The following is a 24,058-nucleotide window of genomic DNA, read 5'->3' as shown; positions in this document are numbered from 1 at the left end:
TTAGAAAAACCATAAGCAACTGGGTGGTGGTGACAAGCACTTGGGAGGCAGATGCAGGTGGATCTCTGTGAGTTTGAGGCCAGCCTGGTCTACAGAGCTTCCAGCACAGCCAGGACTACACAGAGAAACCCTATTTGAAAATTCAAACAAAACCAAAACCAAATCATAAGCATCTAAAGTCAGAAAGAATGTTAAAGATTTATTTTGTGACCAAACTTGCACATCTTACTGATAATGGACTCTCAGGCCCAGCTGAAGGAGGAGACTTGGGAAGTGTGTGCTGTAGAGATGATTCTTCAATAGCTAGGATGTGACCTCTCCTCACTTCTGCACCCCTGTGACCCTCCTGTCCATACAGCCTCTTTGACAAAAGCAGACAAGCAGAAATTCCCAACAATGATGATAAGTTTATCATACACTTCTAGTATTCAACTAGATTACTTTAAGTAACCTATGTATGGATTGATAACAAGGTCCCTCTGAGATAATAAAGCCTGTGTTTTTGGATGTTTAAAAGAAGAAAGTTTCATTTGCATCCTCCTAGTCAGCGACATTGATTTTTAAAATGAAAAATTGCACTCTGTCAGCCTTGATTTCTCGAACAAACTTTACCTTCAGATCTTTGCCAAGACCTGAGCAGTAATTGAACATGACATCACCTCTGCTTCGGTTTGCATGAAGAATTTTTTTGCTGGCAGCATTAAAGCAAGGGGCATTTATCTTTCTGGGCATTTGATTCGATTCAGTTATTTCCAGTCACTCTTACTTAATACCCATTGTGTGCAAACTCCCGAGCTACATGCTGATGACAGAGAAGTTGCCACATAAAGTACTGGGGAGGGGGTGTATAGGCTCAGGGTGGCCAGGAGGAGAACTGTACACTCAAGGTAGTGACAGTGCTCATTCATTTGCCCAGAATGGCCCAAAGGTAAGGCTGACTCCATCCCGTGAGCTACTTCCAATAAGGCTGGTAAGAAACAAGAAGGAAACTACATATGGGCACACACTCACATATAGATTGTTCTGTTTTTGCAGGGCTGGGAGTAGAACCCAGAGCCTTATAAATACATGTGAGCACTACCAACTACCCCCAGTTTAACAGGCCAATGCAGCATTAGAGTCATACGGTAACACCATACCTTACCAGCTGGGACCAATGTGGCTATTTCAGAAGGTCACAACCTTAGTCAGTGCTCTGACCATGGCAACTCTCATAAAAGAAAGCATTTAACTGGGGCTTGACTATAGTTCCAGAGGTTTAGTCCATTGTCATCGTGGCAGGGAAACATGGTGACTTGCGGTCAGACATTGTGCTGGAGAAGTAGCTGAACATTCTACATCTGGATCTGCAGACAACAGGAAGAGAGAGACACTGGACCTGGCTTGGGCTCTTGAAATCTCAAAGCCTACCCCAGTGACACAATTCCTCCAACAAAGCCGCACCTTCCCCCAACAAGGCCACACCTCCAAATCCTTCCAAGTAGTGCCACCCCCTGGGAACTAAACACTCACTCCAAGTTGGTTCACCTACAACCCATACATCCAGGGTCAGCTCTACTGTGCTGTCCAAGCAAGTTGCAGGGGTGGGGGCGCTGCTCTTCCATGTACTGCAGCACATGAGGGTCAAGGCCAGTTCTCCTTGGAGCCAGCTCTCCTGTCTGCCATAGGTGGTAAGGGGTGAGGAGGGTGGTCATCTCTCCTATGCCCACGTCACCACCGCACACAGGGCCCCGCTCTCCCAGGTGCAACAACTGGCTAGAGGCAGGGACAGCTCTCCTGCTCTCACAACCCCAGGACCACATCTCCTATCAAAGATGGTGAAGGGTGAGGTGGGAGAGGAGGATATCTCTTCCTCATCCACCCCACCACACTGGAGATGAGTGATGGGCCCAGGTCTCATACACTCTTATCCTCAGGGGCTGGCTCACTCAAAGCTCCAGAAATGTGTAGTACAGCAACTGGCTAGGGGCAGGGCCAGCTCTCTTGATCTTATGACCCCAGGGCCAGCTCTCCCATGATGCCTAGGTAAGGGGTGGAGCCAGTTCTCCACAGCCCTCAGATATCAACATGTTTCCAGGCAGTCCAGCTCAGGGACCTCTGCCTGGCCTTTGGTGGTAACAGACTCCTGTTGTTCCAGGGCCACAGACATGGACCCCAGTGGCAGCACAGGCCAGGATCCTACCACTATGGTCCCTGGTGGCATTGCTGGATACGTCAAACTGTTCCTCATTATCTTTGATTCTCCAGTTCTGCCTCTCCAGTGTGCCCACGAACTTCTGTTTCTCCTTTTCTCCCATTTCTCCACCACTTTCTTTTCTTTTTTTTTTTTTTAAGATTTTATTATATATATATAGTAGCTGTCTTCAGACACATCAGAAGAGGGCATCAGATCCCATTACAGATGGTTGTGAGCCACCATGTGGTTGCTGGGATATGAACTCAGGAACTCTGGAAGAGCAGTCAGTGCTCTTAACCACTAAGCCATCTCTCCAGCCCCCTCTCCACCACTTTCTTCCTCCTCTTCGTGGTGCGTGGGGTCTCTGAGCATCTGAAGTCATCTCAGGAGCAGCCTCAGGAGTGCTATGCCTGACTCGTGCATTATGACACCGGGCGGGGGTCATCTCAGGCTTGTTTGTTTCAGGCTACTAATATTCAGATGTCCATAGGTCAGAACACTGAGCATAGACATAGCCTCTCTCCTCCCTGCCGCCTACTGATGCACATGCAACACAGGAGCCATGCACTGCAACACTTCTAGGGGAAGGGGCACAAGTTTCTTAATCACTGAATCTGAGAAGGACCTGCTAGAGGCAGATGTGGAGATGGGGGTCATGTGTGAAGGAGATTTCTGAAAAGAAGTGTGAAGGGAGGGGAAGACCTGTAGTATGAGAAACAAAGGAATTCATGGGAAATGGGGCTGTTTCTATATTTATTTATGTTTGAGATGAGTGTCTTTATGTCATCCAGGGAAGAATTAAACTTGTCTTCCTATGTCTGCTTCCCAAGGGATGGGATTCAAGGGTGACTGCCATGTGTCTGTGGTTTGTTTTGGTTTGTTTTGGTTTGGTTTGGCTTGGCTTTACAAGACAGGTTTTCTCTGTGTAGCCCTGGCTGTCCTGGAACTCACTCACTAGACCAGACCGGCCTCAAACTCAGGACTCAGAATGTCTGCCTGCTTCTGAGAGGTTTTTTAAGAGCCTTCATCGTACATCCTGAGTTTTAAAGTGGGAATGTGCTTTCCTGATAACTCACATTAAGAGACGTAATTGAAATCTTAATCATAAACTGCCTTAGCTAGTGCTTCATGGGTCGTTCAACTTCAGTGGCTTCCTTCATCAGGGGTGATTTGGGACCACAGGTCACACTGGCCATGTTTTCAGACAATATAGTTGTCCCAACTGGAGCAGGTACAGATGACTTGGGTGGGACATGTCAAGGACACAGCTAACAGTCTTCAACACACAGAATGCCCCATACCTAAGTGTCCACTCAGCCAACAACAGTGCTGAGGTTAGGGAGCCAGTGGGCATCTAGGAAAGTGAGGGACATTTACAAAGACCTGCTGTTGGGTAGACATCTACAACGTGAGCTTCCCCATGGAGCCAATCCAGTAGAGCAGACAGTCCTGACCTAACACAGAGCAGCCGAAGTCAGGCTGCCTGAAGAATAACTTCAGAGTTTTGTGGAAAACCCAGAAGTCTCCTTAGGTGCCTGCAGATTCTCAACCTCTTTCTGATTTAAATGACAAGCACCCCACCACATACCTACCTTGCAGAAGCTACAGAAACAATTGCCAAAGGCTTGTACTTTAAGCCCTGATGCCAAGAAAAATACTTTGCACACAGCAACATCCAAGGCAGACATGTTGGCGCCTGTCCTGCCATCCTGTCAGTGGAGTTTTGGAATTTGAATTTTCTAGAATCTTCTGAGTTTAGTCAACTCTCAGTGGAAAAATCTCCTCATAAATACTGGATAGAAACATTGAGAGAAGACTCTAGAAGTCTGAGTATTGACATCTCAGAGGCATCCTACCTAGAAAGCATGACCTGGGGACATTTAAAAAGTATGATTGATGTTTAAACTATAAAGCACTTTGAGAACATCTCTAACTCGAAGGTTCTGTGTCTCCCAGTTCATATAAGCCACAGCTCTCAGGGAACCGTGGGACACCGTGGAGGTCAGAGCGCTGCACGGACTAGAAGAAGCCTGGATTCCAACTCGGTCCACTTTGTTCTCGGATGGCATCTGACCCGCACAAGGCTCTGCCCAGGCAGAGAGACAGCATTGCCTGGATCTCCTGTGATGTCAGGGGTTCGGTCACCTGTGGGAAGCACATGAGGGTGGAGGGAGGGAGGAATAGTTCCTCATTTCTGCACTCTAGCTGGTGTACTCTGTGGTGGCTGTGCCCTTCACTGAGACACATCTGTGGACCCACTCCACAACCACAACCAGGTCTTTCTGCCGCCCCCTCTACCCATCCCCTCCACCCCCGCCACTCCTTGCTTCTGTAGAGGTCAGAGGACTACATTTTCACTTTGGCTGGCCCTGCCTTTGAGCTTAGCTCTAGCAGCCCAATGTTCTATTGCAAACGGCACAGAAGAAACCACAGTTTGGTAGCTGTGTCTCCCCCAAGGCCACAGGACTAGAAATCTACAGAGTTGGACTCTGCGTCAATCTCTTCCTAACCCAGAGCCACTGCTGCAGAAGAACTGAAAATCTAGGTTTATCTTCATCCAAAACCACTTACATTACTACATTACTGAGCTCTCCTTCTTTCGGATTATTTATGTATGTACATGACTATTTTGTCTGTATGTACATCTGCACACCAGAAGAGGGCACTGGATTCCATGCAACTACAGTTATTGATGGTTGTAAGTAGCCATGTGTGTGTGCTGGTAATTGAACTCAGGAGCTCTGGAAAAGCAGCCAGTGGCCTTAAACACTAAGCCATCTCTCCAGCCCCCAGGCCCAGCTTAACTCAACACAAACAATAGAAGAGCAACTCTCAGGACCAAGACCAACCTCGTCCCATGGTCGCTGAACTTCAAAACCCAAGAATCCCACCATAAGAGTTGGCTGGGTTAGGTAGGGTGGGCAAGGCCGGTACTTGGCCATTTTAGGCCCATGTCTAGGCTAGCGGAATGTTTGGAGGAGTGCTTTGTACCCAGCTGCTTTCTACAGAGGACAGAAACTCTCAGAGTTCATCTTCAGCCAGCTCTGAGACTAACTTAACCTCCCCTGTGGCAATTTAATTTAAAGATTGTATTAGCTCAGCTGTATTCACAGTGCATGAAACAACAGCGCCTCTTGGTGGAGAAGGAGGGAGTTGTTCTGAGGGTGGGTTTCTTTAACTTGATAAACCACGCTCAAGAAAAGCAAGGAAGAAACTGGCATCAGGCCTCAGAAATAACCCTAAAACTCCAAATGGAGTTGATTTTTATACAGTTCTGTACTTCCAATCACAAACACACCAACACCAAGTGCAGTCCCCCCTTTTAAATTTGTTGGTTTATTCTGTGTGCATGTGTTTTGCTAGAGCTTAAACCCAAAGTATTAGGCATGCTAAGCAACCATTATACCACTGAGCTACATCTCCAGAAAAATGAGATATTCTTAACCAAATAAAGGAGTTGGGGATCCTTGGTAAGATTTTTGAGGTTTTGTTTTTTTATCTTATTGTTGTATTTGTTTGTTGAGACACTCTCCCTCTGCAGCCCTGGCTGAACTGGAACTCAAAGAGAACTGCCTGGCCCTGCTTCACAAGTCCTGGGATTGAAGATGTGTGCCACCATGCCCAGAAGTTTGTTTGTTTGTTTGTTTGTTTGTTTGTTTGTTTTTTGAGATAGGTTCTACATCTCAGCAGAAGCTATCCTTGAATGTCCAACATTCCCTCTTCCTCAGACTCAAATTACTGGGATCAAAGGCATGAGCCCCAATGCTTGACTTGAATGAATCTTTCCCCATATGAGTATCACGAGAACACGTGTGGAGGGCAGAGGACAGCACTGAGGAGTTAGCTTTCTCCTTCCACCACGAGACACATGCATCAGACTCAGGTCCTCAGGCTTCTATGGCAACCACTGTTAAAACATCTTACTGACTCAGATAAATGTCTTTGTTTTAATGGTTAGAAAGAAGCAAAATTTAGCAACAGTACTATTTCTATTGTTCACTGTTAGGGTTTTAAAGTGGGAGATGGGATTGGAGAGATGGTTCAGTGAAGACGGGATTGGAGAGATGGCTCAGCGATTAAGAGCGCACACTGCTCTTGTAACTCAATTCCCAGCACCCAAATCAGGTGGCTCAGAATTATCAGAATTATCCTGCTCCAGGGAGATCTGATGCCTCTGGTCTCCATGGACAAAAACAAAATAAAAATGGACTCGTAGAATGAAACTGTTGGGATGACTAAATTGGTGGGACTGAAAGAGTTTAGTGACAGTGTTGAGACCTCATGCGTGGACTTTTAAGGTACAGGTCACATGGGTTTCATCATTAGAAAGTATCTTGGCCAGTGATCAGCTGACAACTCAGGCTCTTTGCAAAAGGACTGAAAAGTACTAAATTAGCAAAATGATTCTTAGTGAGTCTTTTATTAACCTGACCCCTCTAATGCCATCCCACAGCTGTTTACACTCTAGAGCAACCCACAACCGAGAAGATCAGGAGTTGACCTTTGAGGAGGGAGGATTTGGTGAATGAAACCCAGAGCTCAAACCCAGACACAATCTGGACAACACAATGTTTCTTTAAAAATTAAACACAGCTGTGAGGACAGGTGTTCTAACCCTAAAACACTCCACTGATGAACAGGAGATCATTCTCTTTCCCACACTGCCTTCCCAGATTGCCTTTCTACCAGGACCCACAATTTCTTGGGAACAGCAAGATTTCTGGAACAGTAATTTGGGAAATCTACTTGGAATCTGAGCTCTTAGCTGGCTGACCATCCTTAGCACAGGCCTCACTCTTAGCGTTCCCACATTAACAACTGTGTCTCATCACCCTGCCTGTGACTTGAATTCCATACAATGATGTCCCAAAGCTAGGCAGTCTGATGATGACTCTCCCGTGCCAATCAATCACACCATCACCAGTGTGATCCTGATGGAGAGAGCACCAGAACTGGATCCACAGAGGTGGCCTAGGCCAGGTCACACTAGAAGCCACTCGAGGAAGGGGAGGCATGAGGCTACTGTGTTTCACTTTTGGAGAGTTCTTGTCTTGTGAGACAAGTATTCCACGGTGGTGGGAGGGCCCAGGCCTGTGGAATCAGCCCAGTTATAGTAACGCATACTGTCCTGGGTGGGAGAAAACTAAACCAGAACACATATAAGTTCCTGCAATATGTTTGACTCAGTGATACTCTGTGCTGATAAGAACCAGTGTGGAACCTCTGGCTGCTGGCTGGCGGGCTGGATCATCGACTGACTGTAAGGAGTGTGAGGGAAAGGAACTCACTAGCCAGGCAGTGCTGGCAACCGTCATATATGGATCCCGGACCAGCCTCCTGGGGTGATAGAGGCAGATAGGAATCTCCTTGGGAAGCCTTGATACCACACCTATTCTTTACCTCACAGCAGCCCCCTGAATGTCAAGAGAAGGGATAGCCCCAGCCCAGATCCCAAACACGCCTGCCAGAATCGGAGTGTGTGTTGTATTCCAACAGAGGGAAGTAGTCTCTACAGAAAGTAGACTGGGAACGTGACTAAGGCTCTTCTGGGTTTGGCGCCAGGCTCCTGAAATCTTCTTCTTACCATGACCTGCAGATCAGCCAAGTTCAGGAATTCTGCACCAACTTTATTTGCAAAAAAAAAAAAAAAAAAACAAGCAGAGAGAGGGACAGAAAAGTCTCCGCGCCCCTCTGGGCTCTGCAACAACTTGTCTCTCCCTGAGAAGCACCAGGCCCGCCCCACTCAGCTCAGCCCACCGACACCCCGCCCACACAGCAAGCCTACAAAGCCCCACCCATGAGCAGCGGTCTGCTCTTTGCGGTTCACACCCCTCCCTGGCCCAGGCCCAGCCCCGGAGGGCCGAGATAGAAAAGGCTGGGCTACACAATGGCAAACTGGCAGATGTAGGGCAACTGATCGCGACATCGCTTGTCGAACCACTTGCCGTTGGCTGCGCCGGAGAGGGCGGCGCAGTTCTCGGCTTTGCCGCCGTCGGGTTGCGTCGTAATCTCCGTCTCCCAGTTCTTGTAGGCCAGGCGGCCGCCGGTCATGTCCACCCAGGCGCCTTCCGAAGCCATGTCGTTGAGACCCAGCCAGAGCTCCGCCTCGCTGCCCACGCTCTGGCGCGCATACTCGAACAGCGCCTCATTCTCTAGCTCAGACTGCGGCGTGCCCAGCGTGCCCCCTTGTGAGATGCAGTCCTCGCTCGCCTCATGGAAGGTCTTCGGTTGGGTGAAGGCCAGGAGGCACTTCAAGTTCACCTTGGTGCCCTTCAGGCACACTGAAGGGAGAGATGGCTGTCACAGAAGGTTTGGGTGCTCTGAAGCAAAGAGACCTCTTCCAGGCTGACCCCCACCCTTCATTTCATCCCACCCATCTCCTGAAGCCTGCTTGCTCCCACTTCAGGACCCTGCTGTGGCAGACACTGAAGAGCCCAGTACGAGAGGACATGGTGCCCTCTTCCTGGAATGGACACCCCTCTGCTGCAAAGGGCCACTTAGCCAGGGGTCACCGACTTCCAGAGATAAAGAGAGTGAAAAAGTCACCTGGTCTCTGCCAGAGGCAGGATAGTTTCCTGGGCTACAGAGGTTGGCACCAGGCATGGGACCTCAGCCTACCACATCTAAAAGGCAGCTTTCACAACCAACCAGAGCCTCCTAGGATGGAGCCACCAGCTCACACGGCCAGGCATTTACCTACTTGAACTAGAGTCCACACTCTAAGTACTTAGGATCTACCACTCCTGCCTGAGGGCCAGCAAGCTTCCCCACGGGGACAGCACTTTTTTAAAAAAATATTTTATTTTAAAAAGTTTTTTGTGTGTATATGCTTATACCTGTGTGAGAGTATACCATGTCTGTGTGGGGTTGCCCTCAGGGCAGAGGGCATTAAATCCTAGCTAGAATTATAGATGGTTGTGAGTCACTGTGTGGGTGCTGGGGACTGAACCCAGGTTCTCTGGAGGAGCGGCTAGTCCTCTTAAAGACTAAGCCATCTCTCCTTCCCCGAGAGTTTTTTTATCTTATTATTATTTGTTTTGTTTTTGAGATAGAGTCTCACTGTATGACTCTTGAGTAGCCTGGAACTCATTTTGTAGCCCTGAGTTCATAGAGATTCACCTACCTCTGACTCCTGAGCGTTGGGGTTAAAGGCATGCGCTAAGGTGCCTAATTTTTATTTTTAAAGTGTGTGTATTGGGGGTTGGGGGAGTTAATGCACACGAAGTGCAGTGCCCACGGAGGACAGAAAGTGTCAGATCCTTTGGAACTGGAGTTACAGGCAGTTGTGAGCCACCAGAAATGGTGATGAGACTCAAACGCTGGTCCTCTGTGAGAGCAGCAAGCATTCTTGATTGTCGTGCCATCTCTCCAGCCCCCATCAGCTGGCAAATCTTTATATTGGGACTGATGAACGCTGGCCTGGTTGCTGTGATTCAGAGACCATCTGTAATGCTACGGAGATGCAGAGGGGTGGACTGGAAGAGGGTGTGCAGCAATGTGCCCCAGGGCTGTGAGACTAAGTACAGTTCCCCAGTGACTGGCCCTGCTCTAGAACTCTCACTTCCACGGAACAGGGTTAGGCTCCTGTTAGCCTGCCCTCTGGCCTCTGGAGCACCACACCTCCATACCCTCTAGCTATGACCAGACCCAATCATGCCTGAATGGATGGGTCTTACAGATGTAAGTTAGGCAACCTCCCCTGAGGAAGCCGGTGAGGACTCTCTTGAACTTGGCACTGGCGGGAAACAGCCTTCTTCCTTGAAGCTGCCGGTTACCAACCTGGCCCCTTCTTAAGTGTGTTCCTTCAAACAGCTATCCCGCACTTACCAGTCTGTAAGGCCTGCTTCTCCTTCAGCAGGGCCACCTCCTGGGCCAGGACATCCAACCTGTTCTTGAGCTCCTCAAACATCTTTGGGCTCACCAAATCTAGGACAGAGGCATGAGGCAATGAAAACCCAAGGTAGGCAGATGCTCCCTTCCCCGGCTGCCAGCCCCAAAGAGGCAAGAGGAAATTCCTTCTCCCAGCCTAGGTCTCTTGGGGTCCCTTCCTCTGCCCTCTGTCTAAGGAACCGACCCTCCAGTGGGACCTTTCGGGCTGTTCCTGGTTCTTCTCAGGCTTCTCTATCCTGCCTTTGTCATGGTGGGCTGGGCTTAGCAGGACTTGAGGAAACAGCTCCAGTAGGACCATGGGCTAAGAAATCAGAGGTCAGTACCCCTGGGACTGCGGGGTAGAGGGGAACACAGGGCTGGGTATGGGGGATAATGTAGACAGCAAACCCTAGACTGAGTTGCGGGTGTGGAGACACATGCTCACAGGCACAACTCCACTTTCTCTTATATACAGTGAGAGGACAACAGTGCTCTGAAGTGACTCTGAGGAAGCCCAGGAGAAATGACACAGCACAGGGAGTGTATGCCCTGGCTGCACTGGGGGAGAGCAGGGAAGCCACTTCTGACAGAGCGGCCACTGCAGCCAGCCCTATGCCATGAGCAAGCACCATCCTGAATCTCCACCAGATTCAAATGACCGGCCCAGGATGGTAGAGCAGCTTGCCCAAAGCTCTGATCCAAGTAGCCACAGAACCACACTTTTCCCATCTGTTTCATGATACATGGCATCTCTAATAGGGACTGCCTGTGTAGGGAAGGGACTATGAGTGTGTGTGAGTGTGTGTGTGTGTGTGTGTGTGTGTGTGTGTGTGTGTGCGCGCGTGCGCGCGCGCGCGCTGAAAGCTGGGTGAACCCCTGTCTTTCTGAAGTCCCAGGGGTTCCCAGAAAAGATCTGTTTGGCTTGAGGCAAAGGGTAGGGACCTCCAAGGACACTTCATGTGAAGTCCACATTGATGAGGTCAGAGTCTTTGTCCACCCACTAAAGCCTTGCCAAGGAATTGTGGCCAAGACACAGACTTGCCAAAACCAGTGATGTCCAGTGATCATCAAGTGTGGGGAGAGTAACTCCCAGAGGACAAGAGCAAAGCACACAGGGCTCGAGCCAGCAACCAGGTCACTCTGAGCTTCAGTCCCTGGGTTCGCACAAGCTCTGTGTGCATCCAAATGTAGCACCCAGCACAGGGTAATGTAGATGCTGTGAGTCATTGGGATAATATTAGCTCAAGCTCCCATGGGAGCCACCCGAGACCAGAGCTTGAGTGTGGCCATTACTGAAGACTGACCCCAGCTCCGACCCTCTCCTTCCCCACATGACATGATTTACAAGACTGGTAAGAATTTGAGACACTGGCAACCGTTTTCCACATTCAGAAAGTGTTTGCTTTGGATGTGCATCTCTCACACAGTATGCCCTGGTGTCAAAGTTGGCAACGCTGAGATAGGAACCATACAGGGGCAGGGGAGATGGCTCAGTGGCTCTTCCAGAGGTCCCGAGTTCAATTCCCAGCAACCACATGGTGGCTCACAACCATCAGTAAGGAGATCTGATGCTCTCTTCTGGTGTGTCTGAAGACAGCTACAGTGTACTTACATATAATAAATAAATCTTAAAAAAAAAAGAAATCAAAACCACCCCAAAACCTCCTTTCCAATCCAGACTGATCCCTGTAGAAGTCATCTCTGCTACATTGGGGATCTTTCTGGAATAGTTCTCTACATATGCAACAGATATTTACTTTTAGCCAAATTTTCTAAATAGTCATTGACATATGTTAGTTGCTCAGGCCAACAGGGTTCATCTCCATACACGTCTGGCTATGATGATAAATCCCTTTGTTAAAGGGAAGTCAATATAGTATATATTCTGTTTTGAATTTCATTCACATTATAACCTCCGTCTTCAGTATTTTGATTTTGCCTGTTTTTGAGACAGGGTCTCCCTATGTAGCCTTGGTTGGACTGGAACCCACTATGTAGACTAGGCTGTCCTCAAACTCACAGAGACCCACTTGCGGGTCCCCAGAGTACTGAGAGCAAAGGTGTGCACACCACACCCAGCTTTGTCCTGTTTGCTTGAAGCTCTAAGATGGAGCCAGGACGTCACACAGTCTCGTCAGCAGTCACACCAGAGCACAACGGGAAGCTGCTTAGTTCTAACCCTGGAAGTTTGTTTTGTTACACTATTTTTTGAGATGGGTTCTGAGCCCTGGCTGGCCTCAGATTTGCTATACAGTTGAAGATACCCTTAAATTAGAATTCTCCTGCCTCCACTTCCAGAGGGCTGTGGTTAAAGCGTGTTCCCTCACTCTGGATTTCATGTGATGTTGGGGATCAAACCCAGTTTCTTGCAGACAGTAGGCAAGCACCCTGCCACTGGATTCTGCCTGTTCTTTGCTGTAGCCTTGTGCCCCAAGATGCTGATCTGTGTAATTCATTGTGGAGATTCAGAGGGCCTGTAGACTTCTTCACACCCTCCCCTCTCTTTGGCTGGGCTCTAGGGCCCCCACATCTCTGAATTTTCCTGCCATCCTCCAAGTTTTGTAGGGGTGACAGCCTCAGCCATTCCCAGAACATTCTGCTTTTTCATCTCCACCCATCCCAGGACGACCTCACTGCTAAACAGGACTGTGGAGGTAGGTCTCAAACCCTCAACATTTCAAAAGAGAACAGAGATGTTCTGAGCTCAATCTGAGGTGACAAGGCTGACACCCCATGGAAGTAAGAGTCCATCTCTCCCCATTCCCCCTCTTGGTGCCAAGCAAAAGTTGGTCCGTGGGGGATTTTATATATTTTATATTAATAAATGTTAACTGCAAGTCTTTGAGCAAATCCCACCCTCCTGGGCTCACAGTTGAGGAAACCCACGATGGTGCTCCCTGTGGGAACTTGCCACCTCCAAGCCAGAGGTTTGATTTCTCTAACATTTTGGGTGCTAGAGGGGGAGCAGATGATGCTAGTTTAGAAAACCTAATAAGGTTATTCTCCATTCTAAGAGTCAGGGACTCTTGAACCTCTGACAACCACTCTTCCTGTGAGAACTCCCCAAGCACCAGAGGGTCTTTCACTCAGGGTCCTAGGAGGATTCATCAAGATCAGATATGAAGGGAAGATCTTGAGGTAACTAGGAGGGCAGCTGTCCCCAGAGTGTGGGGAAGGGTGACTGCTCCTTAGAAGACAAAGGAAAAGCTTCCTCTAGGGCATTGGGAGGGGCAGCTGCCCACTGCTTACCTTTCTTGGCAGTTGCAGCCTTCTTGGTCTTGGGGGTGGGTGACTCTGTAGTGGCCTGGGACAGGAAGGAGAAGAGGCAGAAGAGCAGGTAGGTACCCCAAAATCCCATACTGCTGCTGCTGGCTGCAGTGACTGGGTCAGAAAGCAGTGGCCACTGCAGCCTGGGCTGCACGTCTTAAGGCTGTGCACACAAGGACCTCTGTCTGGGAAACCCTCCCAAAACTTGGCTGAAGACATACAAAAAAGAGAGAAAGAAAAAAAAAAGTGAAGTAAGCCTGCCAACGGAGAGACTTGGGAGACATAGCTACACTGCTGTGGACAAACACCCAGCAGCCTGGCCGGCCTCCCAGAAAGTCCGCATTTCAAAGGATGCTGATAGCCAATAGCTGTCAACGTTCAATCCATCCAGTGATTATCTCTGGCCGGAGCCAGGTTGGCCCTGGCATTGGCTTAATGAATCTCTGCATCCACAGAGTTGTTCTTTCCCATTTTGTTGAAGCAACTGTGGGTCCTTCCTCACAATTTTTATTTCCCTCAAAAATCTGTCCTGAAGCCATTAGAGAGACAGAGCAAAAGAGGGGACCAGAGCAGAGAAGGGACCCAAAAGGCCTTAGAGCAGAGGTGTCAGAGAGGGAGCCAGGGTCATGTCTCCTGGATGTGCATCCCAGGGCATCACAGCTCTGCAGGACAGAGGGAGCCATAGCCGGGAAGGTGGAGGTCCTGCTACAGTGCTGGATTCCAAGCACGGGGAGGAACCATGCAAGCCAGAGAGTGGTGGCAGAGACCACAGGAACACGGATGGCCCAAGCAGACCCTAGTAAAACAGTGGGAAGCAGGTTTCGTTTCAGAGAAGGAATTTATGAACACGCAGAAAGAGGAGACTGCTATGACCCCCGTAGGTGTTCATAGTGTAGGGTTAAAAGCAGGGTTACCGGGGGGCCCCTGTGACCGTGAGCACATTCAGAGAAATGCATATGTGTAACTGACCTAAGAATGCAGATTCACCTGATTCCCTGCTGTCCCTAGAAGGACCTTATGGCTACAAGTTCTCCAAGGCCTTGAGTCCTCCTGGTATGTAAGCACAGAATGCAACATTCTACTCAAGGGTTCAGAGCGTGGCAGAGAGATGCTGGGTCCAAGGCTGGAACAGGAGCTAAACCCAAATGTATGCCAGAAATCAAGCTTAAAGACTGCTGGGGACCCATCAGTGGGTATGGCCAGCCTGAAGGAGCTGCCTATGGTATGAGCCCACCAGTGTTTGGAGACGATGCAGGGTGGGAACTACATCACACTAGCATTAGCATCAGGCTGGAAGAGGTGAACACACAGTTCAGTTCCACATATAATTCTGGAAAGGACCCTTGGGGGCAATTGGTGGGATGTAAGGCACACAGGGCAGAGCTATGTCCTGTCCCAGCTCCAGTGGGGATGCTACAATGTGTGGCCATGTTTTCACCTTTAGACAGCAAGGTGGCCCAGATGGACTGCTTATTCAAAAATGGCTTCTGGACATAAGAGCCTTCGTAGAGTAGTTGAATTATCTGTGAATACAATCTTTTAAAAAACAAAATGCAGGGGTCGGGGTGTGGCTCAGTTGGTAGAGTGCTTGCATGCAAGAAGCCCTGGGTTTGAGCTGAGCACAGTGGCTGGTACCTTTAATCTCAGCCCTCAGGAAGAAGGGGCAGGTGGAACTCTGAGTTCAAGGCCAGACCACTTTACAGAGTGAGTGTCAGGCCAGCCAGGACTACACAGAGAGACCCTGTTTCAAAGACCAAAAATCAAATAAACAAACAAGAGCCTTGGGTTTGATCCTTAGCATGTAATAAACAGGGTATTGCACACATCTGTAATCACAGCACTTGAGAGTGTGAGGCAGGAAATTCAGGAGTTCAAAGCCAAAAAAAAAAAAAAAATGCAGTACCATGTCATTCAGCTTTTCTCTGATCTCTGAGCCAGCCTTGATCCATCTGGCTGGGGAGGGGTTTGTTGTCCAGGCCCAGGAGAAGGAACTTAGATGGTTAGCCAGTGACCAGCAGGAAGCAGAACATCTGCAGAGCCCCTTATCCAATGGAAAGAGCTCCGCCCACCATTTTGTAAGCAGGAGAGGGTTCATACTCACAGCTGTAACCTCAAGTGGGATAATCTGGGGACTGGCGATTGCATAACTTAACAAGTTGTCTTGCTTCCAGGAAAACTGGGTGGGTAGAAAATGCAGGGAGAAGTTAAGAGTTCTTTTTGAAACCAAACAAAAACTCCTTTGCTTTCCCAACTCCTCACCACAGCCTGACTCCATTACAGTCAACATAAAGAAATAACAAGAACCTAAGTACGTTAGTCTAAGGCCTGTTCCCAAAATGGGCCTGACTGTGGAGACCCTGCCCTAGTTGCTGGGGAGGTTATTCCAGGCTTACAAACCAGGGGAGAACCTTAGAGGCGAGCATATATTGAGAGCTGTGTAAGCCCATGTTCCTCGTGGTCATAACAGGTCCTGGAGATGCATAGCAAGGACCCATGTTGTGCCTAGAGTTTGCAGTGAGGCATCACTAGGCACTTAACTGTCAGAGCTGGCAAGGAGGGAAGACTTGGCCAGGGCAGAGGAAGAATAGGGATGGTGGCCCACATGGGGCTCAAGGAAAAAGGAGAAATAACTTGTAGCTGAGTGACAGAGTGACATATCCTGGATCCTCAGCATCTGTGGGGACAGGGACAGGAAGGGGGCTGACAAGATAGCTAGACATGCAGATGGAGATACCAAGCCGTATGAAAAGACTGGAGTCCAGGAGTAAGCCACACGGGATGCTGTGATCAGAACGTACTTTGGAAAAGGTATGTGTCCCTCTCAGGGAGGTAGGCACGCTGGGAACTAGCTGTCTAAAATCAATCCCAAGCAAGTTCCACCTGACCTTCAGGAGTGATTCTTTCCACTTAATCTCGCAAGTAAAGCTGAACCTTAAAGGTCAGCTTGTGGGGGTTATAGTAAGTAGCAGGCAACATCCTGGGTTGTTTCACTTGCAGGACTTTGAAAGGGATAGGTGTGCACACATTGCACGGAGTTCCACACAAGCACAAGGAACTCCACTTGTGCTGCTACCAATGTCTTTGCTAGAACTAGGATAGTCAGAAGGGCATGGTGTCTTGGCTTGGGGCTTCCCCAGACTTGGACCCGCTGTGTCTCCACAGAAAAGTTTGCACAGCTGGAGATGCTCCAGCAGTTTTGAGGGAAGACAATTTGCCACCCAGCTTTAACCGTGTGCCCATCAGTGGCAAGCGTGGCAACCGCGGAATGTTTCAAAGCCAGGAGGGGTGGCTCATGCCTGTAATCCAAATGCTCTATCTGGATGCTGAGGCAGAAGGACTGCCACCAGTTTGAGGCTAGCCTGGACTAGAGACACTGTCTTGACATAAGAATGCTTTACAAGTACAATACTTCAGTAAAGCAAGTCTCTGCAGGTAAAGGCCATTGCCTCTAAGTCTAATGACCTGAGTATGACTCTCAAAGCCCAAAAGGTGGAGAGGACCAACTTCTGTGGGTGCTTCTCTGACTTCCACACACACCATGAATAATGCCCACGTACATATACGAATGCTCATCCATTTATTCTTATTTTAATATACGCATTAGGTGTATGAGTGTTTGTACATGTGCTCTTGGAGGCCAGAAGAGGGCACTGTATCTCCAAGAGCTGGAGTTGCAGACAGTTGCGAGCTGTCTGGATAGATGCTGGGAACTGAACTCAGGTCCTCTGGAAGAGTGGGAACAGCTCTAAATCATTTTTTTAAATTGATGCCGTGAAAAGCTCATTGCCTTGTGTATTGTGTAAAAATGGTACTCTGTTCAATGAAAGCATATATCACTGTTTATGTAGCCCCTCTGGGGATTTTAATGAAAATGACTCCCATAGGCTCATACGGAACAATGCTATTAGGAGGTATGGTCTTTGTTGGAAGAAGTGTGTCCCTATTCCTTTCCTCCCTTTTGGAATAGTAATGTTTATCCTATATGTTTATTGTATGTTGGAAGTATGCCATCTGCTCTTTAAATTCTATTTATTTTAAAACATCTTTTTAGATTTATTTCATTCACGTGAGTGCTTTGCCTACACATGCCTGAGGAAGTGGTGAGCCTCTATGCTACTGGTGCTGGGAATCGAACCTGGGTCCTTCCCAAGAACAGCAAGTACTCTTCACCACTGAACCAGTTCTTCAGCCCGAGATCTGCTTTTTTATTTTTATTTTAACAGGTGTTCCGGTTAAGATATCGCTGAGTCTCTAAAGACTTTTAAACCGGGTTGAGGTTGGGGACTTTTGAAGTTGGACTATATGATATGGTTACAAGCCTATGGGGTGTCGGGGGTTGGAATGTGGTGATTTGAGTGATAATGGCCTCCACAGGATCATAGGGGATGGCACTATTAGGTGGTTTGTCCTCGTTGCAGGAAGTGTGTCACTGGGAATGGTCTTTGAGGTTTCAGATGCTCAAGACAGGCCCGGTGTCACTGTCTCTTCCTGCTGCCTTTGGGTCCAGATGTAAAACTCTCAACTACATTATGCCTGCATGCCACCATGCTACCTGTGACTGACAATAATGAACTAAACCTACGAACTGTATACTAGCCCCCAAATTAAATGTTTTCCTTCTGAACTGTAAGCCAGCCCCTGTGAGAGCAATTCTCTGGAGAGCTGTTGGTCACCAGCCAAAAGGACAAAGGGAGCAGAGTTGACAAACAGGATTTGGAAGGCCCACAAGTATAACAGAAATGACTACTGAGATCAGCCTCGGAGAGGCAGTTTAACTTTTTTTTTTTTAATTTTTTGTATTTATTCATTTTATGTATATGGATACACTATAGCTGTCTTCAGACACACCAGAAGAGGGCATCAGATTTCTTTACAGATGGTTGTGAGCCACCATGTGGTTGCTGGGAATTGAACTCAGGACCTCTGGAAGAGCAGTCAGTGTTCTTAACCGCTGAGCCATCTCTCCAGCCCAAGGCAGTTTAACTTTAATCAGGGTGAATCATGGACTATACAGTTTGGGGGTAAGGGGGTGTGGATTTCTAGGGTAGGTACGTATCATTGGCTACAACTTTGCATATTTATTTGCATGGAGAGGCATTCCAGGTGCTTGCTGGACAGGTTATTATCAGGGAAAAGGAAGCTGAATGCTGAATCTCACCAAAGCTACTTGACATTCCACAGGTAGGTGGCTGGGGGTGGGGTGGGGTGTTGAGCTTCCCAGACAAGCTCGTAAAGGAATACCCCATTTTGCAGAGCTCAAGGGAGTTGCCTGGACAATGGTAGACTCCAACCTTAATTAGCAGGGCCCAACAAGCCCCCAGTCAAATGTTTTCCTTCGTAAGAGTTGCCATAGTCATGGTGTCTCTTGACACCAATAGAAACCCTAAGACAGAACTGGTACCAAGAGTAGGCTAGACCATGGTTTTGTTTGGAGGAATATGGAATACAATGGGACTTTGGATTAGGAAAGCAGTTGAATCCTTTAAGTAGGGCTTAATGGGCCATATTAGTAGGAGCACGGAGGACAGTGGTGGAGAGGATGATCTGACCTGCGGGGTCCAGCTCAAGAGGTTTCAGAGGAGAATATTGAACATGAGATTTCGGAGGAGAACATTGAACATGTGGTCTAGAGACGATTCTTGCAATATTTTGGTAAAGAACGTGGTTGTTTTCTACCCTGTCTTAAAAAAAAAATAAGTGTAAACAGATTAAAGAAAAGCCTGGTGCTAAGTAGAATAAAAGGAGTCACCCAGCTAGGCTTGCAACTTGTGTAAAAGAATTTAAAATGAGAGGAATTAAAGAAAAGCTCAGGGCCAGGCATGGTGGTGCACACAATTAATCCCAGCCCATGGAAGGTAGAGGCTGGCAGATCTCTGAGTTCAAGGCCAGGCTCATCTATAGAGCAAGTTCCAGGGTAGCCAAGCTTAGGCAGTGAAGGGAACTACTGAAAACAAAAAGCTGGTAAAATATATTTGAACAAGGGGGCCATGTTCTAGTCCCATGGTTTCAGCTTTAGAGTCGGGGTTCTGGAATCTCTCTCCACAACTAAGGAAAGGCACTGAGGCCAGGCATGTGTCAGAGGTGTTCCTGCATGAAGGCAGCCTAGAGTGGTTACTGTGTAAAGCTGTGAAGGTGAAGCATGGATTGGAGACCCCAAATTACTGGAGATGCCAGAGCTGTGGGATACATGCTGAGCGAAGCTGCTAACAGAGTGGAAACAGCTCAAGAGCAAGAAGTGTGGTGCAGTCAATAAAGCTGAAAGGCGTTGGAGATTTGAAGAGCACATTGACATTAGATGTCACATAAAATGAGTTTGGAGTCTGCCCAGTGTGGAGAATGTCCGGTGCAATGTGTGGGAGCATCACCTGTTGATAAAATGCTGTTGGCCTATTAGCTTAGGGAGGAAATAAGAGGTGGGAGTTCCAGCAGGGAAGGGGAACTCTGGGATAGAGTCAGGCATGGGAGAGAGATGTACCCTGAAATCTGATAGAGATGGACATACGAAACTGAGGGGAGGTAATTAACCGTGTGGAAGACAGAATAGTTTAAACAGGAGAAATTGGTTTTGTGCTAGCGGGAATGAGAAAAAGCCTGTGGCCTAAGCATTTAGTTATAGCCCCATTGGTTTTCACTCTTGCCTTGGCCCAGTACTTCCTCATTATGCCCCACCCCATCCCCTTCTGAACAGTCACATGTATCTTGTGCCACTCTTTGTTGGGAGTATGTGATCTGCTTTGTTTTGACTTTACAGGGGGTCACAGTTAAGAGATTCCAACGAGTCTCTGAAGAGACTTTGGACGTTTTAGGCAGGGTTGAGACTGTTAAAAAGTAGGACTCTGATAGGCTACAAGCCTAAGGAGGCCAGGGTGTGGAATGTGGTGGTTTGAATGAAAATGGCCCCATAAGACCGTAGGGAGGAGCACTATTAGGTGGTGTGGCCTGTTGGAGTAAGTGTGAAACTGGGAATGGGTATTGGGGTTTCAGATGCTCAAGCCAGGCCCAGTGTTACTCTCTTCCTACTGCTGCCTTTAGATTCAGATGTAGAAAACTAACTCTCTCTCTCTCTCTCTCTCTCTCTCTCTCTCTCTCTCTCTCTCTCTCCCCTACCTCTCTGGGACTATGTCTAAACCTCTGAAACTCTAAGGCAGCCCCCGATTAAATATTTTTTCTTTATAAGAGTGGCCATGGTCATGAACCCTAAGACAGCCCCATTTAGCATTTTGTCATTTTTTTTTAATTGTTTCAGTGGATTTCACAGATAAAGTGGCCCACTGTTTCTCACATCTGCCTTAAAGAACAGGTTGGGAGTGGAGTAGTGGTGCTGTACACTAATCCTAGCACTTGGGAAGCAGCCTGGTCTACGGAGTGAGTTCCAGGATAGCCAGGGTTACACATAGAGAAATCCTGTCTTAAAAACAAACAAACAAACAAACAAACAAACAAACAACACCCTGTAGTACAGCCAACCGAAACTTATCCTTGACAAGCTTATAAATAAAGGAGACTCAGGCTGTAGTTATTTGGCTTAGACAATTACCCCTAATCTCCTCTTCTATGTGTTGGCCTGGCTACCTCCCCAGCAGTATACTCCAGACACTTGCTGTTTCTCCTGGCCATGTGTTCATGGTCTCTCTCCCTCACGGCAGCTTCCTTCTCCCTCCTCTCCTCTCCTCTGACCTCTAGCCCAGGAATTCTAAACCCGTCTGTCTCTTCTAACCAGTTGTTGGCTGTCAGCATCTTTACAGACCAGAGATCATCTATCCTGTTGTCTCTCAGTATATGATATTCCTATAGGATTGAGGTTGGCTTCCAAAATATTACCCAGTGGGCCCTGGGCTTAACCCCTGGAGCAGTCATTCACTCAGGAGGCTAGTGACTGGACACCATGTCCTTTGTCCCTCCTCCAGGTTCCTCCCTCTCTTTCCTTCCTGTTATTCCTGTTTCCTGCCCCAAGTCCTATCCCATTGTCTATCATAGTCCTGGGCTTACGTCCAGGGCCTTCTACATACTGGGTAGTCAAGTATGCTACACCCCAGCTCCATTTCCTGGATTTTTTTTTTTTTTAAATCTTTTGTGGTGCAGTTCTCAGCCTATGCATGGGGCCCTTGTGGGCAGTCTGTACTTCCTGCACAAAGCCCTGGGTGCATAACAGCAATTCTAGTTCGTCTGTTGTCCATGCTGACCTTGGATCTGTAAAGCATTCATATTTTCTTGTCCCATTTCTCTCTAACCAGGTGAGCAGCACTAGTACTGACAGCCGCAGTGGATTCTGACAGTGGATTCTGACCAGCCATCTGGAGCCCTATCATCTTCATCCCCCTCCAACTACAGATCTGTGGAACTGTCCCCATCACGTGTCAGAGGAGAGCGGGCGGGGCTGAGTTTCAGCCAGGGCAGACATGCAAGATTAATATTTCCCCAAGGAAATGTGTGCTAAGTTCTCCACCCTCAAGGCTGTCTTACTGTGCTAAGTGTAGATGCACAGAGGCAGAAAACTGAGGAGAGGATCAAGGCACAATGCAGTTTTCCAGCACTGGGTTTTGTTTTTTTGTTTGTTTGTTTGTCTCCCCACTTTGAAAACTTTTTAAAGTCAAAACTGAACAAAACAAGATCAGGGCACCCCACCCATATCTGCTTAAACATGAAAAATCTGGCCCAGCATGCAGCTGGCCCTCACACAATCCCTCACAGATGTTTCCCTTCAGCCCTAGCCCTGCTGGATCTGTGTCAGCAGCAGTGTGGCCTAGCCTGAGGCTGACTTCCCACACCCTTCAAAGGTCAGGGCATTCAGAATACAGATTTCCAACATGAAAACAAGGGTGGTCCTATTCCTTACTCAAAATCAAACACAAACAACCTTTGACCTGGCCATCTGTTCAAGTATGTGGCTCTGCCCCTGTGTCCTGGTGCCTGTGTTGGGTAGGCCATGGGAGGCCAGATGTGGCCTACCCAACCTAGTCTCAAGGGCTCACAATACTTGAGGATAGAAAGTGAACCAGGATTCCCACGTTTCAAATCTGGAGACACCTAACAGGTGTCTTCTGGACATACACTCCTCTTCCGTAAAATCATCAGTTCCATGTGTGATCTTCTCTAGGGACACACAGGAGTCACTTGTGGGAAATAGCTTAGCGGACAGCCTGCCAAAGTTAAGTGAATGAGGGCATTGCTGGGAAGCAAGGTGTCTTCTCTGACTCTTGTATGCCCATGTCTTCCAGAAAAGCAGACGGGTGTGCTGAACTTAGTTCTCTGCCCACAAGATTAGTGCTCCAGTTGCTTTCTGATTCTAGGATGTCTAAAATCAAACTCCTGTCCCACACATTGTCTTGGATCTCAGCAGGTGTGAACCCAGCACTGTTTGGGGATAATGTGGATTGAAAACCATCATGCTGGCATCAAAGGCGTTGCTGGGGCCTGAACCACAAGCCCTCTTCTGCAGGATTTAAGGGCAAGCCATACTCTTTGCTTTCAGACCACACCCCTTCTCTCTGATCACACCCTTCTCTTTGGAGAACTTTGGATAGTGACCCAACCAAGTTTCTACCAGCTAGGCACCTTTCTCCCTTCAGGAAAAACAAACCACCAAGTGTTCTGTGACTCTGGCTCCCTCACTGCTGTCCTAATGTACAGAACCAATTTACCTTCAAACAGGGGTTTTTCTTTCTCATCAATTTTCCCAAGGAGCCAGAGGAGGGTGAGAGGTATTTGTGACAGGGAGGTGGCATATGATCGGGGTGACCTGCCCTAGGCTTGTGCCCATGGTACTGCTGTGTCCAACCTGAACGTTCACTTTTATTACCCACGGCACACACAAAAGCACTAATGGTCATTGTCCTACACACCCCCAAATGACTGAGTGGGAGCAGTCCTTGGAACTGCAGGGTTTATGTGTGCCTTGCTCACATTTGAGGTTCATGTCTGCACCACCACTGCTAATCACCTCGTGGGTACACAGTAGGCACCGGGCAGAGGATGAAGCCTGTCTCCTGCCTTGTTGGGAACCTGGATCATGGCATCTGTTGTGGCACTGGGAGAACACATCAGCCCAGGCTATGGTAAGCAGCTTCCCTGGGACACGCAGATCCAGCTACTTCTTTGCACAGAGATGGATGGACCTGGTCACATGAGGGAGGCCTCTGAAGGTGATGCATGAGGGCTGCAGCTCACACTATGCTCTTGCTGTTAGATGATAAGTTCCTAACACCTCACCCTATTTGGCTGACTCAGTACAGAATGCAAATACCTCTGGCTGAAATGTTCTCCATGAGTCAGCTCCCTCCCAAAGGCCCCATGAGACTGATTTAGGAGCTTTAGTTCTCCTGGAAAAAAAAGGAAATACTCCTCTATCCATGAAGCCTTAATTCCACCATGCCACACTGTGAGTAGACTATCTTTCCTGTTGTCCCCAGACAGTTAAAGCTGGCTGGTAAGTCAAATGACAACATTCCTTAAGCAGTCTTTAGAGTGCTGATACAACACGGCTCTTAGGAAACATCAGGGAGGGGGTTATGAAACAAAGGAATCTGAAAACAAGAGTTGGAGTCCGATGTGCTAGAACATGCCTGCCACCTAATCCCTAGCAGGAAGACTGGGAGTTCAAAGGCATCACTGGGCTACGTAAGACTGACTCAAGACAAAAGCAGAAAAATGTAAGAATGGTCAGAAAGGCTGGGTAGGGACCCAAGGGAGGGTCTTCTGGATCTCTTGGCTGGTAAAACCTGGTAAGGTTACCTGGCGGGCACAGCC

At 48.2% G+C, this 24,058-nt stretch overlaps 1 protein-coding gene and 1 non-coding gene across 2 annotated transcripts; both read right to left on the bottom strand.

Moving 5' to 3' along the window:
- Positions 1 to 2,633: 2,633 nt before the first annotated feature.
- Positions 2,634 to 2,765, bottom strand: LOC120094492 (small nucleolar RNA SNORA17). The gene has a single exon (XR_005488798.1). It is a non-coding gene; the product is annotated as a small nucleolar RNA SNORA17 (small nucleolar RNA).
- Positions 2,766 to 7,782: 5,017 nt separating this feature from the next.
- Clec3b (C-type lectin domain family 3, member B) lies at positions 7,783 to 13,500 on the bottom strand. Its single transcript, NM_001398638.1, has 3 exons — positions 13,295 to 13,500; positions 10,004 to 10,102; positions 7,783 to 8,457 (listed from the first exon to the last, which is right to left on the bottom strand). Exons 1-3 carry the CDS (start codon positions 13,401 to 13,403, stop codon positions 8,057 to 8,059), a joined length of 609 nt encoding a protein of 202 aa, NP_001385567.1. The 5' UTR covers positions 13,404 to 13,500; the 3' UTR covers positions 7,783 to 8,056.
- Between the last annotated feature and the right edge of the window lie 10,558 nt (positions 13,501 to 24,058).

This window comes from Rattus norvegicus, chromosome 8 (assembly GCF_036323735.1).
Source record: "Rattus norvegicus strain BN/NHsdMcwi chromosome 8, GRCr8, whole genome shotgun sequence".
NCBI lineage: Eukaryota > Metazoa > Chordata > Mammalia > Rodentia > Muridae > Rattus > Rattus norvegicus.
This window is presented reverse-complemented; position numbering and strand designations above follow the sequence as displayed.